The 27,997-nt window shown below is 45.1% G+C and overlaps 1 protein-coding gene across 8 annotated transcripts in view; it reads left to right on the top strand.

The window, feature by feature from the left end:
* The first annotated feature begins 13,541 nt into the window (after positions 1–13,541).
* Positions 13,542–27,997, top strand: part of akap9 (A kinase (PRKA) anchor protein 9) — a 62,852-nt gene continuing 48,396 nt past the window's right edge. For 6 of the 8 annotated variants that reach the window (XM_023960258.2, XM_023960256.2, XM_023960255.2 and 3 more), the window contains exons 1-2: positions 13,542–13,811; positions 21,559–21,801. In XM_023960258.2, the coding sequence (XP_023816026.1) occupies positions 13,764–13,811; positions 21,559–21,801 (291 nt within the window). In that variant the 5' untranslated portion in view covers positions 13,542–13,763. Of the gene's footprint in view, positions 13,812–21,247; positions 21,332–21,558; positions 21,802–27,997 lie in introns of those variants that run through there. The other 2 variants (XM_078955191.1, XM_023960254.2) reach the window with 1 other exon arrangement.

The following is a 27,997-nucleotide window of genomic DNA, read 5'->3' as shown; positions in this document are numbered from 1 at the left end:
CAGACTAAACTAGAAATTCAGATTCTTGAGAGAAATTGGGTCCAATTGTTTCAATCGATGCTTTAATGAATCAGTCAGAACTTGCTGCTGCTAGAGTGAAGCATGAAGACCTAAAGAGGATTTCACACACAATACAAGCTGGCTGATGATGTCATAGAGAAGTTGGTATTTTTTCATTTTCATTTCATTTATTTATTTGTTCCTTTCATGAAAATTGATGTTCAAATGTTTACATATTTCTCTTACATATTAAACATTTTCATGATTGGAAAGGAGCAGAATTGAAGAACACAATTCTTATAATTATCTGCTCCCTTTTAAACATTACATTTACATTTCTCACACCATCACCTGTGCTCAGATTTCACAATGTACAGTTCCACTACACAGTAAATACATCCCATTCATTTATTACATAAATTCCAAAAATTCCATTCAACAGTCAAGTTTGTACAAACTAATTTGTTTAGCTTTATACATCCATTTAAATTGAATAATACTTTGACAACTTTTTAACTGATTCTCCTGGGAATTCCACATTTTTACCCCTGCTATAGACAAACACTTTTGCTTTAATGTTGTTCGAGCAATCTGTTGTTTGAAATCATATTTTCTCCTATGATTTTCATCTCCTGTGGTAAAAATAAAAAGCTTTTGAAGGTCTTCTGGTAAATCTCTGTTTCTGGCTTTAAACATAACTAATAAGGTCTGCAATTCAATTAAATTTTTGAGTTTTAATAAACCTGACTTAATAAAAAGTTCATTTGTGTGATCTCTAAAATTAGCTTTGTGAATAATTCGAATAGCTCTCTTCTGTAGCAGAATTAAGGGCCTTATATTAGTTTCATATGTATTTCCCCACACTTCAATACAATACGTAAAATAAGGTAAAACCAAAGAGCAATATAACATGTGCATAATATGACATGGTAAAATATATTTAGATTTGTTCAGAACAAAAAGGCTCTTGGCTACTTTATTTTTTACATAAAATATATGAGATTTCCATGTTAATTTGTCGTCCAACATAACCCCTAAAAATTTAAATTCAGACACCTGTTCTATGTTTATGTCATCAATGGACAAAGTCACTTCTGTTCTGTTTTTATTACCAAATACCATAAACTTTGTTTTAGTTAGATTCAAAGATAGTTTATTGTAGTCAAACCACATTTTGAGTTTTATCATTTCCATTTCAATACTTTTAGCTCAGGTTTTCAGATTATCCCCAGAACAAAAAAAGTTAGTATCATCAGCAAATAAAACAAACTGTAACAACTTAGAAATATCACAAATATCATTTATATATAAAATAAAAAGTTTAGGTCCTACAATTGAGCCTTGTGGGAGTCCACAAATAATATTCATGAGATCAGACTTCTTACCTCCAAACTGCACATATTGTTGTCTGTTTTTTAAATAACTGGTAAGCCAGTTCAGGGCGATTCCTCTAACCCCAGATGCATATAATTTAGAAATCAAGATAGAATGATCTATGGTGTCAAAAGCCTTCTTTAAATCCATGAAAACTCCTATTGTGTATTTCTTTTTGTCAATTGCTGTTGAAATTTCTTCAACTATTTTCATTATAGCCAAGTCTGTAGACCTATTAGAACGAAACCCAAACTGATTCTCACTTAACAATTTATTTTTTTCAATAAAGCGTCTAGTTTGTTAACAAACAACTTTTCTAAAACTTTAGAAAATTGAGAAAGTAATGATACTGGTCTGTAATTATTAAAAGTATGTCTGTCTCCATTTTTAAAAAAAGGAATAACTTTAGCTATTTTCATCTTCTCAGGAAAAATTCCTAATCTAAGTGAAAGATTAAAGATATGATGTAGTGGTTTTACAACACAATCTATGGTCATTTTTATTAATTTCATGTCAATCCCGTCACTGTCCTTTGAGGTCTTGTTTTTTAGTTTGTATACTGTAGTCAAAATATCATTATCAGTCACATCAGATAAATACATAGATTGAGAAATCCAATTTTTATTTTTAATAATATCTTTTGATTGTAAATTACATGTAATATTTTCTGCTAAATTGGGTCCTATATTTACAAAAAATGAATTGAATTCATTTGCCATGTCCTCTTGCTTTTTGATGACCACATTGTCTTTAAGGAAGAAGTGAGGTAGTTCCATTGATCCTGACTTATTTCCTATTACTTTATTCAGAATATTCCACGTAGCCTTTAAGTTATGTTTATTTTCATGCAGAATCCTGTGATAATATTTCTTTTCAGCTTGTCTCAATACATTTGTTAACTTGTTTTTGTAAACCTTATAACGTTTTTCAGCTGCTGCTGTTCTTAAGTTTAAAAAGTCCTTATAGAGTTTGTTTTTCTTTTTACAAGCATTCTGTAGGCCCTTTGTTATCCAGGGTTTTCTGTTATTTTTAGATTTAGGTCTACTTAGAACTTCTGGACAATGTCTATTGTAAAGATCTAAATAACATTTCAGAAAAGCCTCATATGCACCATTTACATCATCTGTATAAATTTCATTCCAGTCTTGATTTATGAGATCATTTCTGAACGCGTTCACAGTTTCATCATTCCTTATTCTTTTGTATATTTGGTGAATTTCTGCTGACTTTTTTGCAACCTGAAGTCAAATATAGCAAATACAGGCAAGTGATCGCTTATGTCATTAATTACTAACCCACAATTTCTTTGAGTTTCCAAAATATTAGTAAAAATGTTGTCTATTAAAGTTGCACTAGTTGTTGTTATTCTGCTAGGCTTTGTAATCAAAGGATACAGTCCTTTATTATATAATGAATCAAAAAAATCAGATGTTTGTAAATGTGAATCTAGCTTTATGAGATCTATATTGAAGTCTCCACAAATTATTAATTGTTTATGATGGTTTAGATTACTTAACATATCTTCTAAATTGTCCTTAAAAGTTTCAATTTTTGATCCTGGTTTCCTATCTACACATCCAACAGTCATATTTTTGTTTTTTTGTAACTCTATTTCCACAGCAACACTTTCCATTAAATCATCAATAGTAGATGTCATGCATTTTACCGGTTTCCATTTTAAACCGTTATCAATATAAAGGGCAGCTCCCCCTCCAATCCTATTTGTTCTGCTATTGAAATACAAATCATAACCTTCAACTTTCAAATTATTTTCCTTCCCTTTAATTATCCATGTCTCTGACAGAGCAATTACTTTAAATTTTCCTTTAAATGTGTCCAAAAAATTTTTAATTTTTTCAAAATTTCTTGGTAGACTTCTACAATTGAAATGAATAACAGAAAATGTTTCCTCAGTTTTAACTTCACTGAGTTGTTCCTCACAGTAATATCTGCAGGTATCCTTGAACTTATTAAACACATGAGTCTCTGGATCCACATCATTATCAAAATCATAAAGTCCATGTTCTGTATAGTCAAACTTAGAAGTGTTTTCACTCACCACTGAGTCAGTCATTTGTGCTGAAAATGAAGTCCTTCTCTCTACAGAATAGTCCACAGTCTGATTCTGTCAGTAGAGTCTAAACAAAATAGAACTTAAGAGTTTTTCATTTGTACTGATCCAGGTCTTTCACTTGTCTCACTGCCACCACTTTAGCTTGCTCTGGTGATCCATTCAGTTTTATGAACACTTTTCCATTCCTGGTCCAGGTGGCTTGTATTTTGTGTTGCTTTTTCAGGATACGACATCACATGTCCAAGCAATTTCTGAGTTTTTCTTGGTCAGGTGCTCATTTAAATAAACTCCAGTGCCCTTCAGTTTCTTTGCCTCCTTTAGGATTTCCACTTTGTGCTTTCTGCTCACAAATCTTATAATGATCGCAGGCTTCTCTTTTTTATCCTTACTTGGCAGAGTGTGGCATGCTGAGATGTGTCGACTATCCAGATGAATGTCTTTACTTCTCATATAGTGGATCACTTGTTGCTCCAGGGTGTGCTGCTCCTCAGATGGTGCATCTTCACCTTCTTGATCAGTTTTTGGGCCAGCAGCCCGGGCATAACTTTGATGTCTGGTCTCTAGCTCTGTGAGCTGAAGGTCATCTGCTCTGGAATTCTGCTCCAAGTCATCCACCTTTTGCTCCAGGATTTCAATCCTTAGATCCTTTTGTTTGATGATAGCCTTTAGCTCCTGGATCTCTTTTTCCATGAGACCTGTCAGTGTTTTCTGATTTTTTACCACTTCACTGATGTCCCTTGACAAGAAGTTCAGAGATTCCTTCATTTCTGCAATTTCAGCAGCTAACTTAGTATTACTGGACATCTTGCTCCGAGTCCCAATAGAGGATGACATGCGCTGCACGGTAGTTCTCTTCTTTCTCGATACAATAACTACTAATTGTCAAAATTATCAAGTAGAATAAAGTGGATACATAAAGCAGAAATACCAATATCTTGACTTTTGATGGATGTCATCATATTTTAGCGATTTTTGATGGATTGAATCAGGCCTTTAGGCTGAGAAAAGCATTGGCAGCCATCTTGTATTTGAAATGATTCAGGAAGTTCCTATGAGCCAGAGATGAAAACCTCAACAATATGCACACAACCAACACACAAACACACACAAATAACACATACTTTACACCAGGAAGGTGGGACCTCTGATCATCTGTCCTCTACCACATCCCTGCTGGGGGGAGCCAGGCTCTTAGCCCGGGGACCGTGTCCCTCGGATGCCAGCTTCCGGGGCCAGGCAGCCCTCTCTCCACGGGGGGGGATCTTTGACTTGAGCGCTGACCCCCTCCAAAATTGCAACTGTGGGTGAGCCTAGTAGGACAATGTTTACTACGTTCTTCAAGGACCCCTCCCCCTCTCTGCCTGGCTCTCTCCCCGACCGTGGTGGGTGGTTGCCTGGAGCGTGGGGCGGATCTCCCTTGGGGGGGCCCTGGCTCATGCCTGGGGTCGGGGAGGGGGGATGCCCTAAACTCCCAGGTGTTGGAAGGCTGTTAGTTTGTTTGGAGGGGGGGCCTCCTGGCACAGTGGGGGCTATCCTCCTGGCTGGGCTACGGCAGCACTCTGTGGGCTCCTGTGCCTCCCTGCTCTGGTGTTGGGGGGCCCCTGCAGCAATCCCCCTCGCCCTGTTCTGGGTGTCTGGCTGAATTGCCCGCTGGGGGGGAGTCCCCACATCTGCTATACCGTGCCGGTGTCAGGGGGGTTCTGGTAACTGCTGCCTCTGCAGGGGTCTTGGTGTGGGGGCGGCCGGGCTCCCTCCCTCTGTTTACATCCCATCATCCACCTCAGCAGAACATTTGCACTATAGTTTGTGACAGAATGAAATGCAGACAAAGATGTGTTGGTTTGTGTGCATGTGTGTGTGTGTGTAGTTGTGTTGAGTTCATGTTGACATGATTGTATGTGAAGATCTTTGGAGCCACCAGGTGTGTTTGTAACACCTGAGTGTGTGTGGACAGGCCCCGCCCCTTTTGTAGTGATGATAATCCTCCAGTATCCTGCCACTTAACGATTGGACCCCCCACCCCCCCACCACCACTTCTGTAAGCATCTTCCAGATTTCCGTTACCCCCCCTTTCATTTTTGCCCTTACCCCCTGCCTCTAACATCCCTCCCTTCTTTCCTCTTCTTTTCCGTCCAACAATAACAAAAAACGATCACAAATATAAAATAAATATTAAAAAAGTTTAGCTTAAAGTACAAAACGGGTTTAAAGAAATATACATCTTATGTGTCAGAAGACCCCCCCCCCCCTGCTGTAACAGTAGAATCTGTCCAACTCTAGAGGCTTCAGCTCTCATCCGTCTGCTCAGCTGTTGGACACGTTAAAAAAAGAACTGGAACAAATAAAAGCTGCTTGGAGTTTAGTCTGTTGGAGTTTAGCAACACACACAACCCACTACTGGTTCAGATCTGGTGAAGGTGGGTTGATCTTTGAGGAGTTGGACCAAGATGACATTTATGGAAACGTGGGAAAACATTCCCTATAAGTCACCACCAGGTGGCGATAGAGAGCTTTTTAGGATTTTACCACTGGGCTCTTTCACTGGAGGAATTTATAAATATTAGCTGAATGACACGCTGCATAGAAACATGGACCACAATGAGTTGTAGTTCAAAGAAACCAAAGATTAGAACAGAAACCTGATGTGACAGAAACTGAAGGAACACTAGAGAAAACAGAAACATGACATGAAACAGAACATGACTTCACCCTTGAGTGGTGTTTGGGTCTGTGGGACCCAGTTTCAGTTTTTATCAATAGAAAATGGAAAAAAAAAGTTTTCAACCTAAAGTCATATGTCTTGACTCATTTTTTCAAGAACATGTTTTGAAACCCATTTTTAATTTCTGGAGACTGTCCACCAGGGCTGTCAGAATCCAGAGCAGGCGTCCAACATGTTGTCCAACCAACCTGTCAATAAAGCTCATCATTGGTCAAACACACCTGATTCCAGGTAACCAGTAGCAGATGAGACAGCATTTCTGAAAAACCAGCAGGAGGCCGACCCTCCAGGCCTGGAGTTTGACCCCCCTGCTGTACCCCCCCCCCCCTACACATTCATATTCCATCCAGGCTGTTTGGGTCCACTGGACCAGAGGTTCAGACAGTCTGGACAGTGAATGTCCTGTGTGTCTTCACTCTGTCTTCCTCCTTTCTGAGGCTAAAGATTTCTGAAGATAAATGTGAATTGTGTGAGGGTGAACTTGGGTTTGTTAATATGTTTAGTTTAAGACAATTTATTTATTTCTTCTTTTCTGACTCTCCATGAGTTTCCTGTTCTCACCTAAAGACTAGAAACAGAAAAAGTGTTGCATCTGTCAGAGGTGTTAACTCTGTCAGGACCAGAGAAAACATCAGCAAAGTTAGTGAGAACAGAGACTGAGACCTTTCTGAACCTCATTCAACCAGTTTCCAGCTTTCCATTCTACACAACTTCTCTGATATGACTACCAGGTTCAACTGGAAAGCTGTGAGGGGGGGGGGGGGCGTGTGGATGGAGACTGAATCAGAATCAGAATCAGAATCAGGATCAGAATCAGAAAGCCTTTCTTGGCATTGTTACACAAGAAACTTGTGACAACGTAATTTGATCAGAGGTGGACCGCTCTACTTCAGCTAAACGGTTAAGAACCTGTGGATTTATCCATTTGTTAGATTTTCAAAGTAAAAGTTAATTTCTCTGTTTTGATGCATATTTCTACTCTCAGAGTTGAGTTTGTTTGAAGTTGTCCTTTTGGAACAATAAACGACTTCAAAACATGAATTTATGTCATCTGTGACTTTGGTTTAAGACCCAGAAACTGGATCTTTGCTGTTTCTGTATTCATGAGGTTTCTTTGAATCGCCCTTAGTCCTGCCTGACCCCCCCAGGAGCTGCACCATCAGATGAAGGTTTGGACCCACTGGAAGTCCAGACCTTCATCTGATGGGGCATCTGCCCCGCCCCTGTTAGGAGCAGGGCAGATGCCTTTGACAAAGTTGCTCCTGGGGGTAAATTCAGGCACTCAAACCCCCCCACCACGATAAGGTGGCGATTCAGGGAGGGGGAATTTTTCAGTCACAAGCCAATCACTAACAATTAGGGGGGGAAACCGGAGTCCTGGGAGGAAACCCACAGGCCGCTCTTTTCATGTGGAACTAAGAATTTAGTGGGACTGATTTTTTTTGGGGCCAAAGGTCATCAGTTGTCATTTTTGGGGAGTCGTCCTGCACAACAAAAAGCTGGAAGTTGTCGTCTGTGACTCTTCTAGTAGATCCTAAACTATCAGGAACCACAGAATGGTTCTTCTAAACAGGTGGGGGGAACCGAAGCACTCGGAGGAAACCCACGCAGACACGGGTCCGTCAGGAACCAGAACTGACCCAACAAACCAACGTGCCGCCCCATTTTTTCTAGCTTATTTTGGGAACCCATGTGACACAAAAACTAGACATTTGAACTATAACTATACTAACCCCAAACTCCAAACCCATCTTTTCTGAACTTCATAAACAACCTTAAGTCAGTTTTTAAAAACATTTACAGTCTATGATGAAAAATATAACATCATTAAAACCCCAGTTATGATTTAGAAGACTCACATGAACACATTTGAACAGATTTCCAGACTTTTATTTGACTTTTTCTTTGCTGTCAGAGTGAAATTGAAGAAAAAATTTTTTTTAAATACATGCCTACCACAAATACTAATAAAACAACAATCTAAATAAATAAATATATCAATACATTAATAATCAACTAACAAATAAATAACTAAATACTAAAAAGATAAAGCATCTCTAGATTTTCTGGATCTAATCCCAGCAAACATCCTACAAGCTAAATAAAGATTTCTAGATCCACTACGTTCTCCAGCCTCTTTCTAGCTCTCTGAGGCTCTGTTGTTTCTTAGGTTGGGTCTTTTTAGGAACCTTGGGAACCTTCTTTGGTAGTTCAGACCTTTTCACAGACACGGGTTTGGGTCTCAGACTTGGCTGGTTTCTAGCAGGACTCTGAGGCTGTTGGGTCCTTCCAGTATCCATGGAAACCTGCTTTGGTTCTGGTTTTCTCACAAACACGGGTTTGGGTCTCAGACTTGGCTGGTTTCTAGCAGGACTCTGAGGCTGTTGGGTCCTTCCAGTATCCATGGAAACCTGCTTTGGTTCTGGTTTTCTCACAGACACGGGTTTGGGTCTCAGACTTGGCTGGTTTCTAGCAGGACTCGGAGGCTGTTGGGTCCTTCCAGTATCCATGGAAACCTGCTTTGGTTCTGGTTTTCTCACAGACACGGGTTTGGGTCTCAGACTTGGCTGGTTTCTAGCAGGACTCGGAGGCTGTTGGGTCCTTCCAGTATCCATGGAAACCTGCTTTGGTTCTGGGTTTCTCACAGACACGGGTCTGGGGATCAGACTTGGCCGGTTTCTAGCAGGACTCTGAGGCTGGTTCTGGACAGATGTCTGCTGGTGGATCTTGGATCTGCATTCTGAAACCTGCTCAGCCAGAACTGCATTCTCCTTCCTCAAAGACTCCTGTTCTTTTCTAGAAGCTTCAAGCTTGGCCGGTATTCGTTGTCTCTCAAAGAAATCCACGTTCAGCTCCATGAATTCCCATTTCAGGTGGCAGTTTTCCTTTTTCAATTCATCTACATTTTTTACCACCTGATGGAATTCTTTTAGCAGCATTTTAATGTCTGAATCTGCATTTTCCACCTTCCTTTGTTCTTCCAGAAGGTCTTCCTTTTCTTTTTCAAGGGAATTTATTTGACATTTCAACTCCTGGATCTGTTCAGGATAGACAAGTTCTCCATCCTGCTGTTCACTGTGGATCTGAATGACCTCCCGGATGTGCTGGCATTGGTCCTCCAAGTGGCTTTTTTGGGCTTCAATGCATATCAAATCGATCCTCATTGCTGCTTCTTTACTGCGTTTCTTCTTGAGATCTTCCAAGTCCTTCTGGAGAACTGCATTTTCCTGCTCTAAGGCCTGGATCTGATCTCGGTATTCTTCCTGCAGATCCTCAGGAGAAATGTCCGGAGTCATCATCAGCAGAGCTTCCTCTTGTTGGATCTTTGATTGAAGTTGCAGAAGTTTTTCTTTGAGGACTGAGTTCTGGTCCTGGGCAGCTTTGAGGTGGTCTCCTGCAGGGTCATACTTGGCTTTTCTGTCTGACAAAACAAGAAGTTTGTCCTGAAGCTTTTCAAGTTCCTGGACCATTTCCTCATTTTGCAGCTCTAAGTCCAAGATGCTGGTTTGATCGTGTTGGTGTTGACTTTCTGCTTGAAATCCAGGCTGATCTTCCTGAACTCCTTCAGCCTCACGTGTCAGATACGTGAAGTTCAGAGCTCTGTCAGTGAGGTCGGCTGAGATGGAATCGTTTCTCAGCTTCTCAGCTTCCTTAAGGAGCATCTGCAGGTTTTGGAGAGCTGTCCGGAGAGAATTGTTCTGCTCCACAAAATAATCCAGTTCCTGCTGTTTGTCCTTGTACAGGTCCTCCCAGGTTATCTGATCCCTGGGGGTTTTATTTCCGCGTTTGAACCATTTCCAAACACTTTGCTTTGCTCTCTGAGTGAATCCTTTGAATCCCTGCTCCTGCTCTCTGGAGTGGTCGAGCGTCTGGCTGTCCGAATCCCAGAGGGATTCAGTTGAAGAGCTGGTAGCTCCAAGACCTTTAAGCACATTGTTGTGCAACATGGCTGGTTCTGGATTGAAGTGAATTTGTGAAAGAGCTGAAGGCTTGAACGTTTTTGGAAACACGAGTTTCTGTAAATGCTTGGAAATCTCTCTTCAGATCTTTAAAATGCTGCAAGACTCAGAAAGATGGAGTATTTAGAAACTTTGGAGAGGAAGTAACTGGATGTTAAATGATGTCAGATGATGTCAGATGATGTCATTTTAATCATTTTAATTCCTCTGAAATGACATCATTATGACATCATTATGACATCATTTTTCTGTAGGTGTCTGGAGATGACATCATTTGACTGCCACGCCCTCTGGTGACATCACTGTTTGTCTGTCCATCACCTCACGTGACTGACAACACGTGTGGTGACGTCAGTCCTTGTGGTCACTTGAGAATGACCCAATTGGTGTTTTTTTAATCTTCATCTTCATGATCATCTTCTCATGATGCTGAAAAGAACTTCAGAGGAAGCCGACTGAGAGCTTCCCGCCCAACTGAACCGGTCCTTCCAGGCTGCTGAATGGACATCTTGGTGGTCAGAAACGCACTTTTCGTCCAAGAATTTCCCGCCTTCCTCCACCGTGGTAGAGGCAGAGGAACGTCTTTGTTTTTTTAACGCTAAAACAAGCAAGATCCACTTTCTGTTGTAACCTGATCTCAACAAACTGATTATTTTCAGAAGAGTTTCAGCTGGAATGAAAATAAAGGTGGAGATAAGTGTGGAGAGAGCAGCCATGTTGTTTCCTAGAGACACTGAGGAAGACAGGAAGCAGAGATGAAGATGCCGAGGTTCAGGATGGATCAGGAATGAGGACATCAGGGGGACAGAACATGGTAGAGGTTCTGGAGATCCAGTCAGACTGAGATGGTTGGGACATGTCCAGAGGAGAGACTGAAGGATACTGAGTCTAGAGGAAGACCAGAGAGGAGGATTCTTTCTTTTTTAACTTGTTCTGTCCAACAGCTGAGCAAACAGATTAGAGCTGAAGGTCTTTTGAGTTGGACAGGTTTTACTTTCACAATAAGAGGTTATAGAACTTCAGAAAACCAGAGTGTAGATTTGTATAAACCCCTTTTTGTTGTATTATTTTTCATTTACTTGTCACATTTAGTGTGTATGGGGAGGGAGAGGGGAAGAATGTGAGGGGGAGGGGTGGAAGAGAGTAAAAGGAAAAGAGGTGAGAAAGTGGGGGATACAAGCACTGATTTGAAGAAGTTATTATTTTAAGCTGTAACAATTATACCAGATCTGCTGGAAAGACAAATATTACAACCATTGACCCCCCAGCACCGCACGCCCGACCCCCACCGCAGCTGACAGGACACCCACAAGCCTGGCCGCCCCCCCTGTACCCACCCATGTATGGTGGTGTGGGTGAACTGTGTGTGTGCTGCAGGTAAAATAGGAGGTCTCCAGTGTGGGGGGGCCCCACCGCTGCCAAGCCGCACAGCCCCCCACTCCGGGGTCCCTCTGTGTGTGGTGTGTATTTGCTGTGTGTGTGCTGCTAGCATGCAGTGTGTGTGTCTCAGGTGGAAGTTAAACTTGTGGGGGGGGGGCAGTGAAAGATGAGCACGGATGTTTCCCCGTGCCCCCCTCCTCCAGACCCTCCCCATAAGGTCCTAGATGAATCAGGGTGTCTAATATGCAAGTAAAAGCGGGATGGAGGGTGGGCGCCGACGCGACCCCAGAGAGAGATGCCCCCAGTGAGCCCCGCCAGCATACCCCACCCATCCAGTTCCCGGAGCCCTATGTGCCTGTGTGAGAGACAGCCAGCAGGGAAGGGGCCCGGTGCCAAAACGGAGGGGCAGGAGGTCCAGCCCCACCATTCATGCCCTGACCTCCCTAAGGACTAGCACCCCCCCCCCCCCCCCCCCCAGGGCGCCCCCTAGAGAGGAGGTTTCTGGATGCAGAGAAGGAAGACATGAAGGTAGCTGCTGGTAGAGGATGCAGGGGACAGACGGAGGAAGCTGATTGGCTGTGGAGAAAGGAAAAGGAGAAGACTAACACAAGCTTTTCTTCACCATAGTTGAAGGTTTGGATGTCTGCTGTTACCGTGTTTTGGACTAATGTGTCTGATTCTTCTCGTAGTAATGTTCTACGATTGTTTTCTTTGAAAACTGTCAAACAGTTGTGTGAATTGAGGTTGTAGATCTTGACTGAATCCTTAAACTGTTGTGTTTTCAACATTAAAGAGGCGGCCCGTCTTGATCCACACCTGCTCACAAAGCTGCTCAGGTAACTGGAGACCCAGCCTGCTCCCTGAAGAAATGAATAATTCAGAAACTGACCAAACTTCAGAGAGTTTTAGTTACTCGCGGACAGCTGCTGCTCTCGGGTCAGAGCCAGTCGGTAAAAATGTCCAAAAGGAGAGTAGAGTTTAGGATCTGCCAGACTATAAGCTGCTCAGTTCCGGTCAGCCGGAGACCCAGAGCGCCGTCACCGACGGGTGCTGCAGGTACGTTCCCAATTCAGGAGGAACAAATGTTTGGAGCTGAGGTTTTCAGTGAAGGGCACTTTGACAGCATTTATGGTGACAAAGAAGTTATTCTGGAGGAAGTTTTAATAGTTTATGATTTGTCATCTGATCATCCAGAATGGTCTATGAATAAACGTAAAATAGTTTTTTGTTTGCCTGATCACAAAAGAGGAACATTTCTATCAAACTATTTATTCTTTTCACATTTCCCATGACTTTCATGGCCTTTTACCTGTCCACCAGATTCATGCTAGCTTTGAATTTGACCTCTGCTTCTGTCCAGCTGAGTTAGCGAAAATGTTGACTTTAACATAAAATTTCACAGATCTGTTTGTTAAAAAATAAACACATTTATTCCTGATGTAATTTGCAGAGTCTTATAAGATTTTAATACAAATAGATATTTGATAAAACACATAAAAAGGACAACTGTAATCTGATCAAAAGAAATAAATGAACTCAAAAGTGAACAGCTTCATAGATAATAAAGCAAATGTTTCTTGGTGTTATATTTAAGCCAACTCTTTTGTTAGTTTGTTTATTTATTGATTGTTTATTGATTGGGACAGCGTACAAATACATTACGCTTAAAAAGCATGGATGCTTGCACCAGAATGCAGCTTAATAGCTCATTTTTTTATTGCACTTTAAACAAAAACTAAGAAGTTGGAGGAGAAAAATCTCAGGTACAGAATTAAGAATAAAATTTAATCCTGGCAAACATGAACTGAGCGTCTTCCTGATGTTTGACTTTTTAAAATACAAATTTCGCATTGAGAAAAAAATACACTAAATTCACGTTTTCTGTAAAATGCTTAGGTTTAAAATTTCCAATATAACAACAACTATAATAAACAGTTTGTAAATAAGTCATAAAAGTAAAGAAAGACCGACAGAAAAACCATTTTTCTGACAGAAAGTCTTTTTTCTGACGCTCCGTGAAGTGTCCGCCAGTGAAGTAGCAGTGGGCGTGGCTAAAGTCCACCTACCAGACGTCACCGTCGCCGTCTCATGTTTACGTGGAAAACATGGCGGCGGGCTGCCAACAAGCAGAGCGAGTTCGCGCTGCCCGTCTGTGAGGGCGGGCTGCGAGCTCGCGGAGCGCCGTTCGGGTCTCGTTCATGTGGGTTTGGTCTGAAGCGGGTTCTCTCTGGTTCTAGCCGCCGGGGCCGCGAGCATGGAGGACGAGGAGCGGCAGAAGAAGCTGGAGGCGGGCAAAGCCAAGGTACGAGGGGCTGGAAGCGCCGACTCCGAGTCGCGCGGAGAACTTTCTGACTCGGGACCACAGTCACTTGTTTCCTTGTGGCTCGCGCTGTCAGCTGTCGGGACGGGGGGGTCCCGCGTGCCCCCCGCTCAGCTGTCACGCGCTCCCCTGTCTGACAGCCGGGTGTTAGCATGGCCAGGGCTAGCTGCTGGAGCCTTTGTCATCCAGACGCTCCGCGGTTCTTCTACTGTTTTTATTGGTTTGTCGTTTGTATCACGGTCACCTGCCAGGTGGAGGTGAGCGCGCGCAGGTTCACCAAAAACGTCTGAAAACAGGGAGCTGATAGACTCTTTCTGACGGGAACTACAGGCTGGTGGAACAGGATTAGCAGGACGAGCTAATGAGGAGCTGCTGCTCCACCGGTGTTCTACTGACAGAACCACAGGAACCCTGTTAGCAGTAGCGGTTTTAGGCACGGGCCATACGGGCGATCGCCCGGGGCGGAAAAATGACGGAGGGGCGGCGTCAGCGGCTCAGCTCTTGTAAAATACTTTATGCACCACTATTGGTTTACTTATATCACAGAGTTTGTAACAGCCTGAAACCTGGCTGCGCCCCCGCCCCGCAGCTGCGCTCCCTCCTGTCTTTGAGAAGTAGACGCAAATGTGTGTGGGAAGGAGAAGGGAGGGGGCGCGGGGTGAAGAAGGAGAAGGGAGGGGGCGCGGGGTGAAGGGTGCAGCCTGAGAGGTGAGCACGGAGCGCAAAACGCATGCGCAAACCTGGCTGGATCTTCTTCCAGGGGGGCAACGGTCGCGGGCCGCGGCTCAGTGCTTGATGAAAAAATAAAAATTGCGCCGCCATGTAGCGAATTGGCGCCCCTGGGTGCAGCTGCACGCGCTCCTGCTGGAAATGTTTGACGAACGGGGGGCTGCGGGTATAAAAAAATCATGCTTTTTTGGTTATTTTTGTATGAAATGCCCAAATACAAAATGGGAAAACAAAAACAATTCTTCACTTAGATGACAGTTGGTTTAGTCGACAGACTTGATACCTATGTCAGGACATTTATGCTAAATGCAAAAGCATCTGAAATATGGAGAAAAAAGGTCAAAGCTGGTGCCCAATTAGGAAAGAAAAGAGAAGAAGAGGAGAAAAGAGACAAAGAAAAGGGTAATATAGCATAGCTAGATGCACGTTTTTTAAATTCGAATGCTATCTGCCCTACAACAACAACGTTGCAGATGAAAAATCTCTTGTTTGGTCTATCATGAGCAAAACTGAAGGAGGCCCAAATATTGCAAATAACGTCATTTTTAAGATATTTATTCTTAAATGTTTGCTCTGCCTTAACTTGTAACATTAGTTATGATTCGTGTGTCTGTCTGCTGTAACACAAAGTTTTTGTTGTGTTTCATTGTTGTATATTAGTTCATAATGTTAAATAAGCTGTGATGGTAGCATGCTGCTGCTGCTGCTGCTGCTGCTGCTGCTGCTGCTGCTGCTGCTGCTGCTGCTGCTGCTGCTGCTGCTGCTGCTGCTGCTGCTGCTGCTGCTGCTGCTGTTGTTAGCTTTTCAAAACTCCAGTTGATCAAGTCATACCTGAGATCACCAATGTCTCAGGAGCAACTCACTAACCTGCTGTTGTTAGTATCAATCATTCAGGGGGGGAGCAGATTTCATATGATGACGTTATTGACAAGCTTGCATCAGGAAGGCCACAAAGGTTAGGTTTTAGTTAGTGTTTTCTGTTCTTAGTGCTGCAGTTACATTTATTCTAGTGTATTATTAGTGTGATTTGTAGTTTATATTTATTTCAGATTATTTGTGTTTGATTAAATATTTCCTAACTGTATTTTCAGTTACAATAAATGGACAAAGTGGCTCGATTGGGGGGGGGGGGGGGGGGGGGGGGGGGCGCCAGAGGAGGGTCTCGCCCGGGGAGTAATTCAGGGTAGAACCGCCACTGCCTGTTAGAACCCAGTGAGAACACCTGGAGGATCCTCACTTCTAGTGCCATGATGGTTCTAATTCAAGTCACTATAATTTTATTTGTATAGCCCAAAATCACAACAACAGTCGTCTCGATGGGCTTCGATGTGAAACATGAACTCAAAAGGATCACGAATACAAAGAGTTCAATAGGAAAATACTAAAATGAACTAACAAACTGACTAAGCTATACTGGCATCCCTGCCCTTAGACCCCCCTTCGCGGTAAGGAAAAACTCCCAAAAAAACGGATTCCGGAAAAAACGAAGAAACCTCAGGGGTGCCCACATGAAGGAGGGATCCTCCCCCAGGACGGACAGGCAATTTACCAGAACTCTTAGAGAAGAATTAACTTATCTAAATCTACAACTACACATATAAAGTCCAGCAGACGAGCTTCATCCAGCCGTGGTTGGGGGGACAGTCAGGGGGCGAGTCGAGCCGGAGACAGGAACCACAGCCAGGTGTAGGAGCAGGAGCAAAGGCGAGGTAAACGGTCAGGTACAGGAGCACGGATGAGCAAACTGGAGTCTGGAAGCACTCCCACTCCCCAGGAGGGAAAAGTGGGACAATACATGAATCACTGCACCAAACAGAGGCATGGAGAACTAAATGATGAATAATGATCAAGAATAGAGGAGAGGAAGGGTAGAAGTAGATGAGAAAAGAGGACAGAACCCCAGTGCACCATAGTTACCCCAGCTTCAACTTCTAGCAGCCTTTTAAAAGAAATAGTTATTATTAAGTTTAATTTAAACAAATTAACATTAAGTTAAATAATCTCTGAATACTAACTAGTCTGACAATAAGCCTGTCCACAGAGGAATGTTTTCAGTCTAACTTTGAATGTAGAAACTGAGTCGGCCTCTCTTCCATGAGCTGGGAGTTTATTCCATAAGACAGGGGCTTGGTGGCTAAACGCTCTACCTCCAACCGTACTTTTACTAATTCTAGGAACCACAAGCAGTCCTGCATTTAGTGAGTGAAGTGTTCTGATTGGATGGTAAGGGACTATGAGGTCCTTAATATAGGACGGGGCCATTCCATGTAAGGCCTTATAGGTTAACAGGAGGATCTTGAACTTGATTCTGGAATCAACTGGGATCCAGTGAAGTGAAACTAACACAGGAGTGATGTGATCTCTTCTGCTGGTTCCTGCTAACAATCTAGCTGCTGCGTTCTGAACAAGCTGGAGACTTCTTAAGGAACTCTTAGGAACTCTTCCTGTGGTTCTCTACTGACAGACAGATACTCTGTCAGAACACCTGGAGGGTCCTCATTTCTAGTGACATGATGGTTCTCTACAGAACCACAGGAACCCTCTGGCTCTCAGTCTACGTTGGTGCCGTTCACGCTCAGATCTGTAGATTTTATGGATCAGCCTGAAAGGAGAAGGGAAACCACCACGCCGCCTCGTTTTAGTGTGTCGTGTGCAGATGTGGATGATGATCTTTTTGAGGGGCGGGGGGACAGGTGAAGGAAACTACAAGTGATTTAAAAATAAACCAATAAAAGCCCCACGTCAGATTCAGTTTGCATGATGATGTCATCAGTGACATCACAGTTAGGGGTCATGTATAGATGCTCTGATGACGCTGTGATGTCATCAGAAAGAGAAATGAACTCCATGATGGTTCTGAGGTTCTAGTACTTAAATGAACCTACTGTTCCCTTCAATGTCAGCTGATGAGGACGCCGTCACCTCAAAGGTCAGCGGCGCTCTCCGGTTCTCCTGCAGGTTTAGACGGTGGTTGATCTTCTTAATCTGGGACTAAATGGGTCATCCCTCAGCTGGAGCTCAGGAAAACGCCGTCACAGGTTTAGAACCGCTTAGTTTCCTTCCACAACCTCTGGAATTTCAAAATAAAAGATTGTTGCTCTGCTTTTCTGGATGATTTATTAGATGAGATAATCTGACAGGTTCTGATAATCTGACATCCAGGCCTTTTAGAGAGGGACCATCAGTAAAAATGTGATGGTTATCGTGGTACAGGAACAGAACGTCAGGATGAAGAGGAACCGTCTGGATTTAGTTGTTCTATTTTGAGGAGGGAACCTTTTTTTTTTTTACACTTTTGCAGCTGTATTTATTTATTGAATATTTATTTATTTATTTAATAAGGATCTCATTTTTGATAATAATGTTTTATTATTTAATATGATTGTCATTTGTGATGTCCTTTTCTGATGTTATATTATATAGATTATGTCTGAATGTCGTTTTGCTGCCACAGATAAATGAAATTTCCCCATTGTGGGAATAATAAAGTCATCTATCTGTCTATCTATTTACTGTAATGTCAATGTTCTGTAGTCAACAAACAAACGTTCTCGTCTTAATCCAGCAACGGTTTTTCACATGGAAGTGATGGATTGAACAGTGTTTGTGGAAATGTGGTAGAAATCCTCATCAGGAAGGAATTTTAGGATTTCTAACATGAAAATCTAACAGCAGAAGTGTTTTAGTTTGAAAAATCTAAATGGGAGGAAGTGGAATCATTGGCTTCGTCGGATGAATCTTGTATCTTCTGGTGGAATCACAGAAACTCAGTCTTACTATAATATTGATGTAGACTCAGGACTGCAGATCAGAGTCATCCTCTGTTTGGTGATGAAGAGCAGGTTTGGGTGATGCAGACTATTTTCTGATGTCTGCTGTGGATCAACGTGTTTGCAGCTGATGGACGACCTCACAAATTCTAACGCAAACTAAGTCATAAAAAAAAGAACTAAACTTTACCACAGTGTGGATGTCATTGTGTCTGATCTCAGAGATGGGCAGAAGTCATGTGACCCACTGGGGGCTCCAAGCAAATGAAGCCAATGCAGTCACCATTTCTGGAGCCAGACTGGTCAGTAAGCAGTGATTGCTCTGAGTTGGTCTGAGTCATCGTTTCTATGGCAACCACTCTCACCAATGGGGAGGCCACGCCCCCTACCACTTACATGCGGGCTCTGCCCTAACCACTTGACTTTGTGCTCTGAGAGCATCGCTGTGATGGAACAGGCTTTCTTTCATCTTTCCTGGAGAGATGGATGTGCGGCTCTTTGGGTCACATGACCCCCCACTGATCATGTGACCCAAAGAGCCGCCCACATCGGAGGATGTATAGTAGATCCTTATGGTCTTCTCGTAGGTGACCCTGACCAACGCCTCTGCGGAGGTTTGCTGAGATCTGTGTCGTGTTTTGATAATCCACTTTATAAAATTTCATGAAGTCTGGACAAAAACACGCTTTAACTTTGGTAGAGAAACATGAAACAGAACATTTAAGAGCTTTTATTTTAAAACTCTGACTTTGTTCACACTGTTGGGGCGGCCGTGGTGCAGCGGTAGGGCGGTCGACCCATGATCGTAAGATTGCAGGTTCGATTCCCGCCTTGCACGCCCATGAGTCGAAGTGTCCGTGGGCAAGACACTGAACCCCCCCTTGCCTCTGGTGGTAGGCGGGCGCCTGTGTTTGGCAGCGGAGCCGCCATCAGTGTGTGAATGTGTGTGTGACTGTAAAGCGCTTTGTCCTTGTAGGAAGAAAGGCGCTATATACGCCATCTACCATTTACCATTTTACCACCAATTGCACCAAAGGGTCGATGTCCTGCAGGTAAAAAGGCTCAGAGAAATGCTGCATTCGTGTGCTGTTGGAATGATGGGAAAAAGGACTTTCTGACTTGAAAAACACAGATGAACATCAGCAAAATCTTCCAGCATCACATGGATGCAGAAAGCCTTTCTGCACCTAAACATGTGTAGAGCAGCATCCACCATCATTACAGAGAAAATGAAGCATTTAAAAGCATAATCAATGGGGTTTATACTATTTTAAAGGGCCAGATTTAAAGGTTCCCCCCCAGGCTGTGGTTTGCCCCCCCAGGATGATTCTGTTCTCATAACTTCATTGCAGATGAGAGGAAGTCATTTGTGTTGCAGAACAGTTTGGTGGTTGTTCTCTGAGGTTTCCTCTGCTGTCTGAACGCCGCCCCCTCAGGAAGTGTCCTGTGTGGAGACGGCGCCGTTCTGAAGGAGCCCATGTGACCTTTGGAGACTTTAGATGAAACGGTGGTCGTCAGCAGACTCCACCCCTCAGCGAAGGCCCTGAGGAGCTAGCCACGCCCCCTTCATCTGTCAGCGGCCCTCTATCACTCTGGAATCTGTGTTTGAAAACTGTAAGGAAAACGTGTCAAAGATGTCCGGCAGCAGATGGTGACGCACCTCCGTAGTGGCTGTTTCACAGATGGCGGTGCAGCTCGCCGTCCTCCGGTTCTCCATATGCTGAGTCCTCTCTGCCAAATAGGGCAGCTCGCAGTGATAAGCCGCTCGGTGACATCCAAAACCCTGGCAGCTCCACGGCGTGCTCATTTGTGAGGCCGCTGGTGCTGTTGTGTGTCCTGTGGGCGCAGAGAACACTGAGAACGTGAGCGGTGGAGGTTCTAGCGTCCTTTGAGATGCTCTGTGTAGAGACACGGAAACACCCACTGACACCCCTTTGGGTCAGCCTGAGACCTGCTGTGCAGCGTTGCCAAACTATGATCATATGCTCTAACCAGGACGTACAGGACGTCCAGAGCATCCAGAACGTCTGAGCAAATGAGAGTCAAAGTCTGAAATGGACTTTTATATCTTTGGAGAGTTTCTACAGCTGAGGGGAGCAGCTCCATCTGCTGATATTTGGGCTGAAATGTTGCTGCAAACGTCATGAAAATGACTTTTGGTGGTTTGCCTTTTCCCCCGCTGTGTTCCAACACGTTCCTGCCTTCAGAACTCACCTTCCAGACTCACCTGGACGTCACTGAAGGGTCGTAATGATGAGCATCTGCTCCTCCTGCCTCCACTAACCATCAGACCCCAGACGAGTCGCACACATACCTGTGAAACCTCCCACATGCTGTGGGGACATATTGCAGACAGGAGACAGAGCATTGAGACGGTTACCGTGACAACAGCTTGTGGGTTAAAACCCAGAGGTGACAGGTGGCACAGGTGATCCCGGCTGGTGGAGCAGCTCAGGTGACGCGTTTGCTGCCGTCCACGAGGAACGGCGCTCTGGAGGAACCATCAGGGTCCCGGGAGACGACCCCCCTCATGCAGTTGGAACAGAAGCCTGTTGTGATGATGCTGTTTGTCCTGAAGGTGTGATGTCACATGTGACACATGTTCCACACATGTATGCGTGTTCCAACAGGAGAACCAGGCTGGGATCTGGAGGAGAACATGTAGGGGTTTGGGTTTATGGCTGAAGGTGATTCAAACTCTGATGATGATGATGAAGATGATGAAGATGATGAGGGACAGTGAAACATAAAGCATAAAAAACATAAACGGTATTTGATGAGAGTGGGGCGTCTTCATGGACCCCCTCCCTGGAGAAGCTGCTGCTGTGCGTCCGCCTCCTGCAGTGAGAAAATCTCTTAAGTGGGGATTAGCGCCCGGCGCGGCCAGAGGCTTGTTTGGTCATAGGGACCCGAGGGGGGGGGGTTCATTCAGAGGAAGGACGCTGCCTGTTATGGAGCCATAAAATGTTTCGCTTGAGTATCGCTAAACTCTACCGCTTAACAGTAAGTTGGTGGTCTTTTCTTCTTGGGTGGGTGGAGTTAGATGCTGGTGGTGTTTGGATTTAGGGAGGAAGGAGAATCGTCTCAACGGTTCAGATGTGGGTCAGACGACCGCAGGTCTAAACCGAGGCTCTCAGAGACTCTAATGTAGAACATGCTGGTCCTTCAGTGACATAAATACATTTGTTAGCATTTCTTGAATGAAATCTCTGACTTTCTGCTTCGTCCAGCTGGCAGAGTACCGTCAAAGAAAAGCTCACGCAGACTCCCAGAAGAAGCAGAAGAAGAAGAAGAAGAAGAAAGCAGATGAAGACTCTGGAGGAGATTCCCAGGGGAGGGTGGAGGACGAGCTGGAGCGGTCTGTGGAGGGACAGGAAGTCAGAGGAGGAGGTGAACCCACCGCAGAGTTTTCCTTCACCAAGACCCTGAGGAGCGGAGAGACGGTCCGGCATGACCAGACCTACAAGATAGAGGTACATGCTCCGCCCACACACGCACGCCTCCAACTGTAGGGGGTATCAGGTCCGCGCCTTCAGCGTACAATGTCCCCCGGGCTTGATGCTACCGCATGTCTGCTAGTACCGGGTCGCATCACGTGCCCGGCGTGGACGTAGCATCAGAACCGCTGACCAGCTGCTACCAGAAGACTGATGGAACTGGCTTTTGTGTTGCAGCCTGATGTCCATGTTCTAATGGTTCTGATGGTCCGTCCTGCTGTCTCTGGTTCTTCTCATGGTTCTGTTCAGCAGGCCTAAAACAAAACAACAGAACAGGTCGCCTGTAGAAAGGCTCAAGTTTGGCGGTTTTTAAAGTTTATTGGTGATTTGTTTTTTCCAGATGTTGTTAAATGTGTGACACACTGAAGACCCTCCGTCATCCCAGAATCCAGCTGCAGAACATTTGGAGAACGGTTAAAACGTTCTGTCTGAACAGAGCAGAGGAGACATGCAGACTGCATTTACCACAATGCATTGCTAGAACCTGACTCATGAACACAACTTCAGGCAAGCAGCTTTCCAGCATGGCGGCGGGAGGTGAATGATTTGGGTTTGTTTGGGTTTCTCATTGATTTGTCTTCTTAAAGTCCTGCATTCATGACCTGAACTGAAACAAAGTAAACAGGAAGTCGGAGAAACAACACTAAACAAAGACATTGGGTCAGAACTTCAGTGAATCATGACAGAAACTCACCGAGCCTGAAGTCAGCGCTTTAGCGTCAGTGATGTCACATTTAATCCTCTAATGGAACGCCATGCGCTGCTCTTGCTGTTGTGGAGAAGTTCTGCTGAGGACCGGGCCCGTCTTTGAGCTCTCACATTGCTGTGATTGACATATGACAGAAGATCTTCTTCGTCTCGTGGTTCCTGATGGTCCTAAAGGAGATTCAGAGTTTTCAGGCGTGTGAAAAGATCATCGCGTCGGTTCTTCACTGCAGCTCAATGGGCATATTGTTGTTGTCATGACAACCAGCTGCTGCTGAGCAGACGCTCCACAACAAAAGTTGGTTTTTCAGGCTTTTCCAGTTCAAAGCTGTGAATCTGATCAACAGAGAATTCTGACAGAAACGATGGAAATGTAGATTAAAGGATGATCATGAATCGATGAATGAGTTTACGTCTGCAGACACACAAAGCTGGGATTGTTGGTCATCATGTTTGAAACGTTTGGGATTTAAAACGTATCCAGTAGCATGTTCTTTGTCAGATCTCATTTGCTGTTCTGCTGTTGCAACGATCAGGAACGATGTTTTTGGGTGTTTTGCTCTTTGTTTATATACGGCATATTATAAGGGGGGTCTAAGGGCAGGGATGCCAGTATAGCTTAGTCAGTTTGTTAGTTCATTTTAGTATTTTCCTATTGAACTCTTTGTATTCGTGATCCTTTTGAGTTCATGTTTCACTTCGAAGCCCATCGAGACGACTGTTGTTGTGATTTTGGGCTATACAAATAAAATTGAATTGAATTGAATTAAGGTTATGGCAATATTGATCACCAATATCACAAGTTTTCCTCATGTTGTGCAGCCCTAATTTTTATGTAGAACCTTCTTTTGTCTTTTTAAATTCTTTTCTTTATGTTTACATGTTTGTGGAACGTTGTTTTCCAGAACATTTCCAGACCTTAAGATGAATTTTAGCTACAATGAACTGAGAAGTATAGAACAAAATGTAAATGTGGTTTTCATGATCTTCCATTTTATATTTAATGTTCTAGATGATATAGTTTTGTTTTACTAACTTGATCTTTATATTTTTATGACGACAGACAGATAAACTTTAAATATAGAAACTTTGAATGGAAGAACTTTAAATGTAGGGATTTTAAACATACAAACGATGATCAATGATCAAAGTCTCCGCCCACAGCGGTGACTGAACATGTGAACATGAATCCTGAACGATGTGCCGCTCCGTTTTTGTCCACAAACTGGCCAGATAATCATGGATTCTGTAGATTTAGATCTAAGTGTGGGTTTTGCAGACGGATATTTACGAACATCATTTTCACTGTAAATGTGTTTTCACTTTTACAAAAGACTGCTGGGAGCTCTGAAGAAAAGCGATCCGGTTGCCATGGAGACGGACCGTAGCCTTCAGATGGCTCGGCATGTCCTTCTAGTCTGAAACGGCCTTGCAGAACATTTCATGAGACCCAGAGGGTGACTGAATACGCCGTCATGTTCTGCTGAACAACAGGAGCGCTGATGCCCTTTCAAAACAAAAGCCTGCAGCTGGGATTCTCTGCATAGAAGTGTTCGTCCTCAGTGAAGCTGTCACAGACTGAACTTAGCTGGACGTACAGTTTCAATTAAACTTGATGGAGTCTTAAACGGTGTTTCTGTTGGGGAGGGGGTTCATGACAGTTACCTGGGTAATCAGCAGTATCTGTTTATTCGTTGGTGCTCAGGTGAACCCCGCCTTCAGCTGTCACTCGCTGGGTGGGCTCCAGCATATTTGTGTTACGCTCTATTAGTGATCAATATTTAAAAGTGACGGATTGATGGCCGTGTCTGTCCATGAGGGTTTTCTTCCCGTTTTACTCTTTTGACCGGATCACCAAACCAGAATAAAACGATCAAACAGCAAATTAACTTTTTTTACAGAAAGGTTCATCAAACTGCTTTTTTGTGAGCAGTGGGATTCTCAATGTCCAAAGTGGTAAATTAGCAGCTTCAGCTCAGGAGAAACGTTTGATCTGGTGCAGTAAAAGATAGAAATACAACTAAAAAAGTGGCTTTTTGAATTTTTCTATCATAACTGACCTTCAACCTTTGCAGTTATGCCACCAACAGGATTTCTTTCAACCTCAACAATTAAGAAAATAATAAATAAATGAAAAGTTCAGGTCCAGAATCTCTGACACATCAAGAGTAGGAACGCTTTTCTGATCAACGTTCTACGGGTCAGATACGTTCTACGGGTCAGAGACGTTCTACGGGTCAGGGACGTTCTACGGGTCAGGGACGTTCTACGGGTCAGGGACGTTCTTCAGGTCATTAAAGTCTCTCAGGTCAGGGACGTTCTACGGGTCAGGGACGTTCTACGGGTCAGAGACGTTCTACGGGTCAGAGACGTTCTACGGGTCAGGGACGTTCTACGGGTCAGGGACGTTCTTCAGGTCATTAAAGTCTCTCAGGTCAGGGACGTTCTACGGGTCAGGGACGTTCTACGGGTCAGAGACGTTCTACGGGTCAGAGACGTTCTACGGGTCAGGGACGTTCTACGGGTCAGGGACGTTCTACGGGTCAGAGACGTTCTAAGGGTCAGAGACGTTCTAAGGGTCAGAGACGTTCTAAGGGTCAGGGACGTTCTACGGGTCAGGGACGTTCTACGGGTCATTAAAGTCTCTCAGGTCAGGGACGTTCTACGGGTCAGAGACGTTCTACGGGTCAGGGACGTTCTACGGGTCAGGGACGTTCTACGGGTCAGGGACTGCTACGGGTCAGGGACCTTCTACGGGTCAGGGACGTGCTACGGGTCAGGGACGTGCTACGGGTCAGGGACGTTCTACGGGTCAGGGACGTTCTACGGGTCAGAGACGTTCTAAGGGTCAGAGACGTTCTAAGGGTCAGAGACGTTCTAAGGGTCAGGGACGTTCTACGGGTCAGGGACGTTCTACGGGTCATTAAAGTCTCTCAGGTCAGGGACGTTCTTCAGGTCATTAAAGTCTCTCAGGTCAGGGACGTTCTACAGGTCAGGGACGTTCTACGGGTCAGGGACGTTCTACGGGTCAGGGACGTTCTACGGGTCAGGGACGTTCTACGGGTCAGGGACCTTCTACGGGTCAGGGACGTGCTACGGGTCAGGGACGTGCTACGGGTCAGGGACGTTCTACGGGTCAGGGACGTTCTACGGGTCAGGGACGTTCTACGGGTCAGGGACGTTCTACGGGTCAGGGACTGCTACGGGTCAGGGACGTTCTACGGGTCAGGGACGTTCTACAGGTCATTAAAGTCTCTCAGGTCAGGGACGTTCTACGGGTCAGGGACGTTCTACGGGTCAGGGACGTTCTACGGGTCAGGGACTGCTACGGGTCAGGGACCTTCTACGGGTCAGGGACGTTCTACGGGTCAGGGACGTTCTACGGGTCAGGGACGTTCTACGGGTCAGGGACGTTCTACAGGTCATTAAAGTCTCTCAGGTCAGGGACGTTCTACGGGTCAGGGACGTTCTACGGGTCAGGGACTGCTACGGGTCAGGGACGTTCTACGGGTCAGGGACGTGCTACGGGTCAGGGACGTGCTACGGGTCAGGGACGTTCTACGGGTCAGGGACGTTCTACAGGTCAGGGACGTTCTACGGGTCAGGGACGTTCTACGGGTCACGGACGTTCTTCAGGTCATTAAAGTCTCTCAGGTCAGGGACGTTCTACAGGTCAGGGACGTTCTACGGGTCAGGGACGTTCTTCAGGTCATTAAAGTCTCTCAGGTCAGGGACGTTCTACAGGTCAGGGACGTTCTACGGGTCAGGGACGTTCTACGGGTCAGGGACGTTCTACGGGTCAGGGACGTTCTTCAGGTCATTAAAGTCTCTCAGGTCAGGGACGTTCTACAGGTCAGGGACGTTCTACGGGTCAGGGACGTTCTACGGGTCAGGGACGTTCTACGGGTCAGGGACGTTCTTCAGGTCATTAAAGTCTCTCAGGTCAGGGACGTTCTACAGGTCAGGGACGTTCTACGGGTCAGGGACGTTCTACGGGTCAGGGACGTTCTACGGGTCAGGGACGTTCTTCAGGTCATTAAAGTCTCTCAGGTCAGGGACGTTCTACAGGTCAGGGACGTTCTTCAGGTCATTAAAGTCTCTCAGGTCAGGGACGTTCTACAGGTCAGGGACGTTCTACGGGTCAGGGACGTTCTACGGGTCAGGGACGTTCTACGGGTCAGGGACGTTCTTCAGGTCATTAAAGTCTCTCAGGTCAGGGACGTTCTACGGGTCAGGGACGTTCTACGGGTCAGGGACGTTCTACGGGTCAGGGACGTTCTACGGGTCAGGGACCTTCTACAGGTCAGGGACGTTCTACGGGTCAGGGACGTTCTACGGGTCAGGGACGTCCTACGGGTCAGGGACGTTCTACGGGTCAGGGACGTTCTTCAGGTCATTAAAGTCTCTCAGGTCAGGGACGTTCTACAGGTCAGGGACGTTCTACGGGTCAGGGACGTTCTACGGGTCAGGGACGTTCTACGGGTCAGGGACGTTCTACGGGTCAGGGACGTTCTACGGGTCAGGGACGTTCTACGGGTCAGGGACGTTCTACAGGTCAGGGACGTTCTACGGGTCAGGGACGTTCTTCAGGTCAGGGACGTTCTACGGGTCAGGGACGTTCTACAGGTCAGGGACGTTCTACGGGTCAGGGACGTTCTTCAGGTCATTAAAATCTCTCAGGTCAGGGACATTCTACAGGTCAGGGACGTTCTACGGGTCAGGGACGTTCTACGGGTCAGGGACGTTCTACGGGTCAGGGACGTTCTTCAGGTCATTAAAGTCTCTCAGGTCAGGGATGTTCTACAGGTCAGGGACGTTCTACAGGTCAGGGACGTTCTACGGGTCAGGGACGTTCTAGGGCTCAGGGACGTTCTTCAGGTCATTAAAGTCTCTCAGGTCAGGGATGTTCTACAGGTCAGGGACGTTCTACGGGTCAGGGACGTTCTTCAGGTCATTAAAGTCTCTCAGGTCAGGGATGTTCTACAGGTCAGGGACGTTCTACAGGTCAGGGACGTTCTACGGGTCAGGGACGTTCTACGGGTCAGGGACGTTCTACGGGTCAGGGACGTTCTACAGGTCAGGGACGTTCTACGGGTCAGGGACGTTCTACGGGTCAGGGACGTTCTACGGGTCAGGGACGTTCTTCAGGTCATTAAAGTCTCTCAGGTCAGGGACGTTCTACAGGTCAGGGACGTTCTACAGGTCAGGGACGTTCTACAGGTCAGGGACGTTCTACGGGTCAGGGACGTTCTACGGGTCAGGGACGTTCTACGGGTCAGGGACGTTCTACGGGTCAGGGACCTGCTACAGGTCAGGGACGTTCTACGGGTCAGGGACGTCCTACGGGTCAGGGACGTCCTACGGGTCAGGGACGTTCTACGGGTCAGGGACGTTCTTCAGGTCATTAAAGTCTCTCAGGTCAGGGACGTTCTACAGGTCAGGGACGTTCTACGGGTCAGGGACGTGC

This window comes from Oryzias latipes, chromosome 11 (genome assembly GCF_053564925.1).
Source record: "Oryzias latipes strain Hd-rR chromosome 11, Olatipes_Hd-rR_3.1".
Lineage (NCBI taxonomy): Eukaryota > Metazoa > Chordata > Actinopteri > Beloniformes > Adrianichthyidae > Oryzias > Oryzias latipes.
The sequence above is the reverse complement of the archived record's forward strand: the minus strand, read 5'-3'. Positions and strand labels throughout refer to the sequence as shown.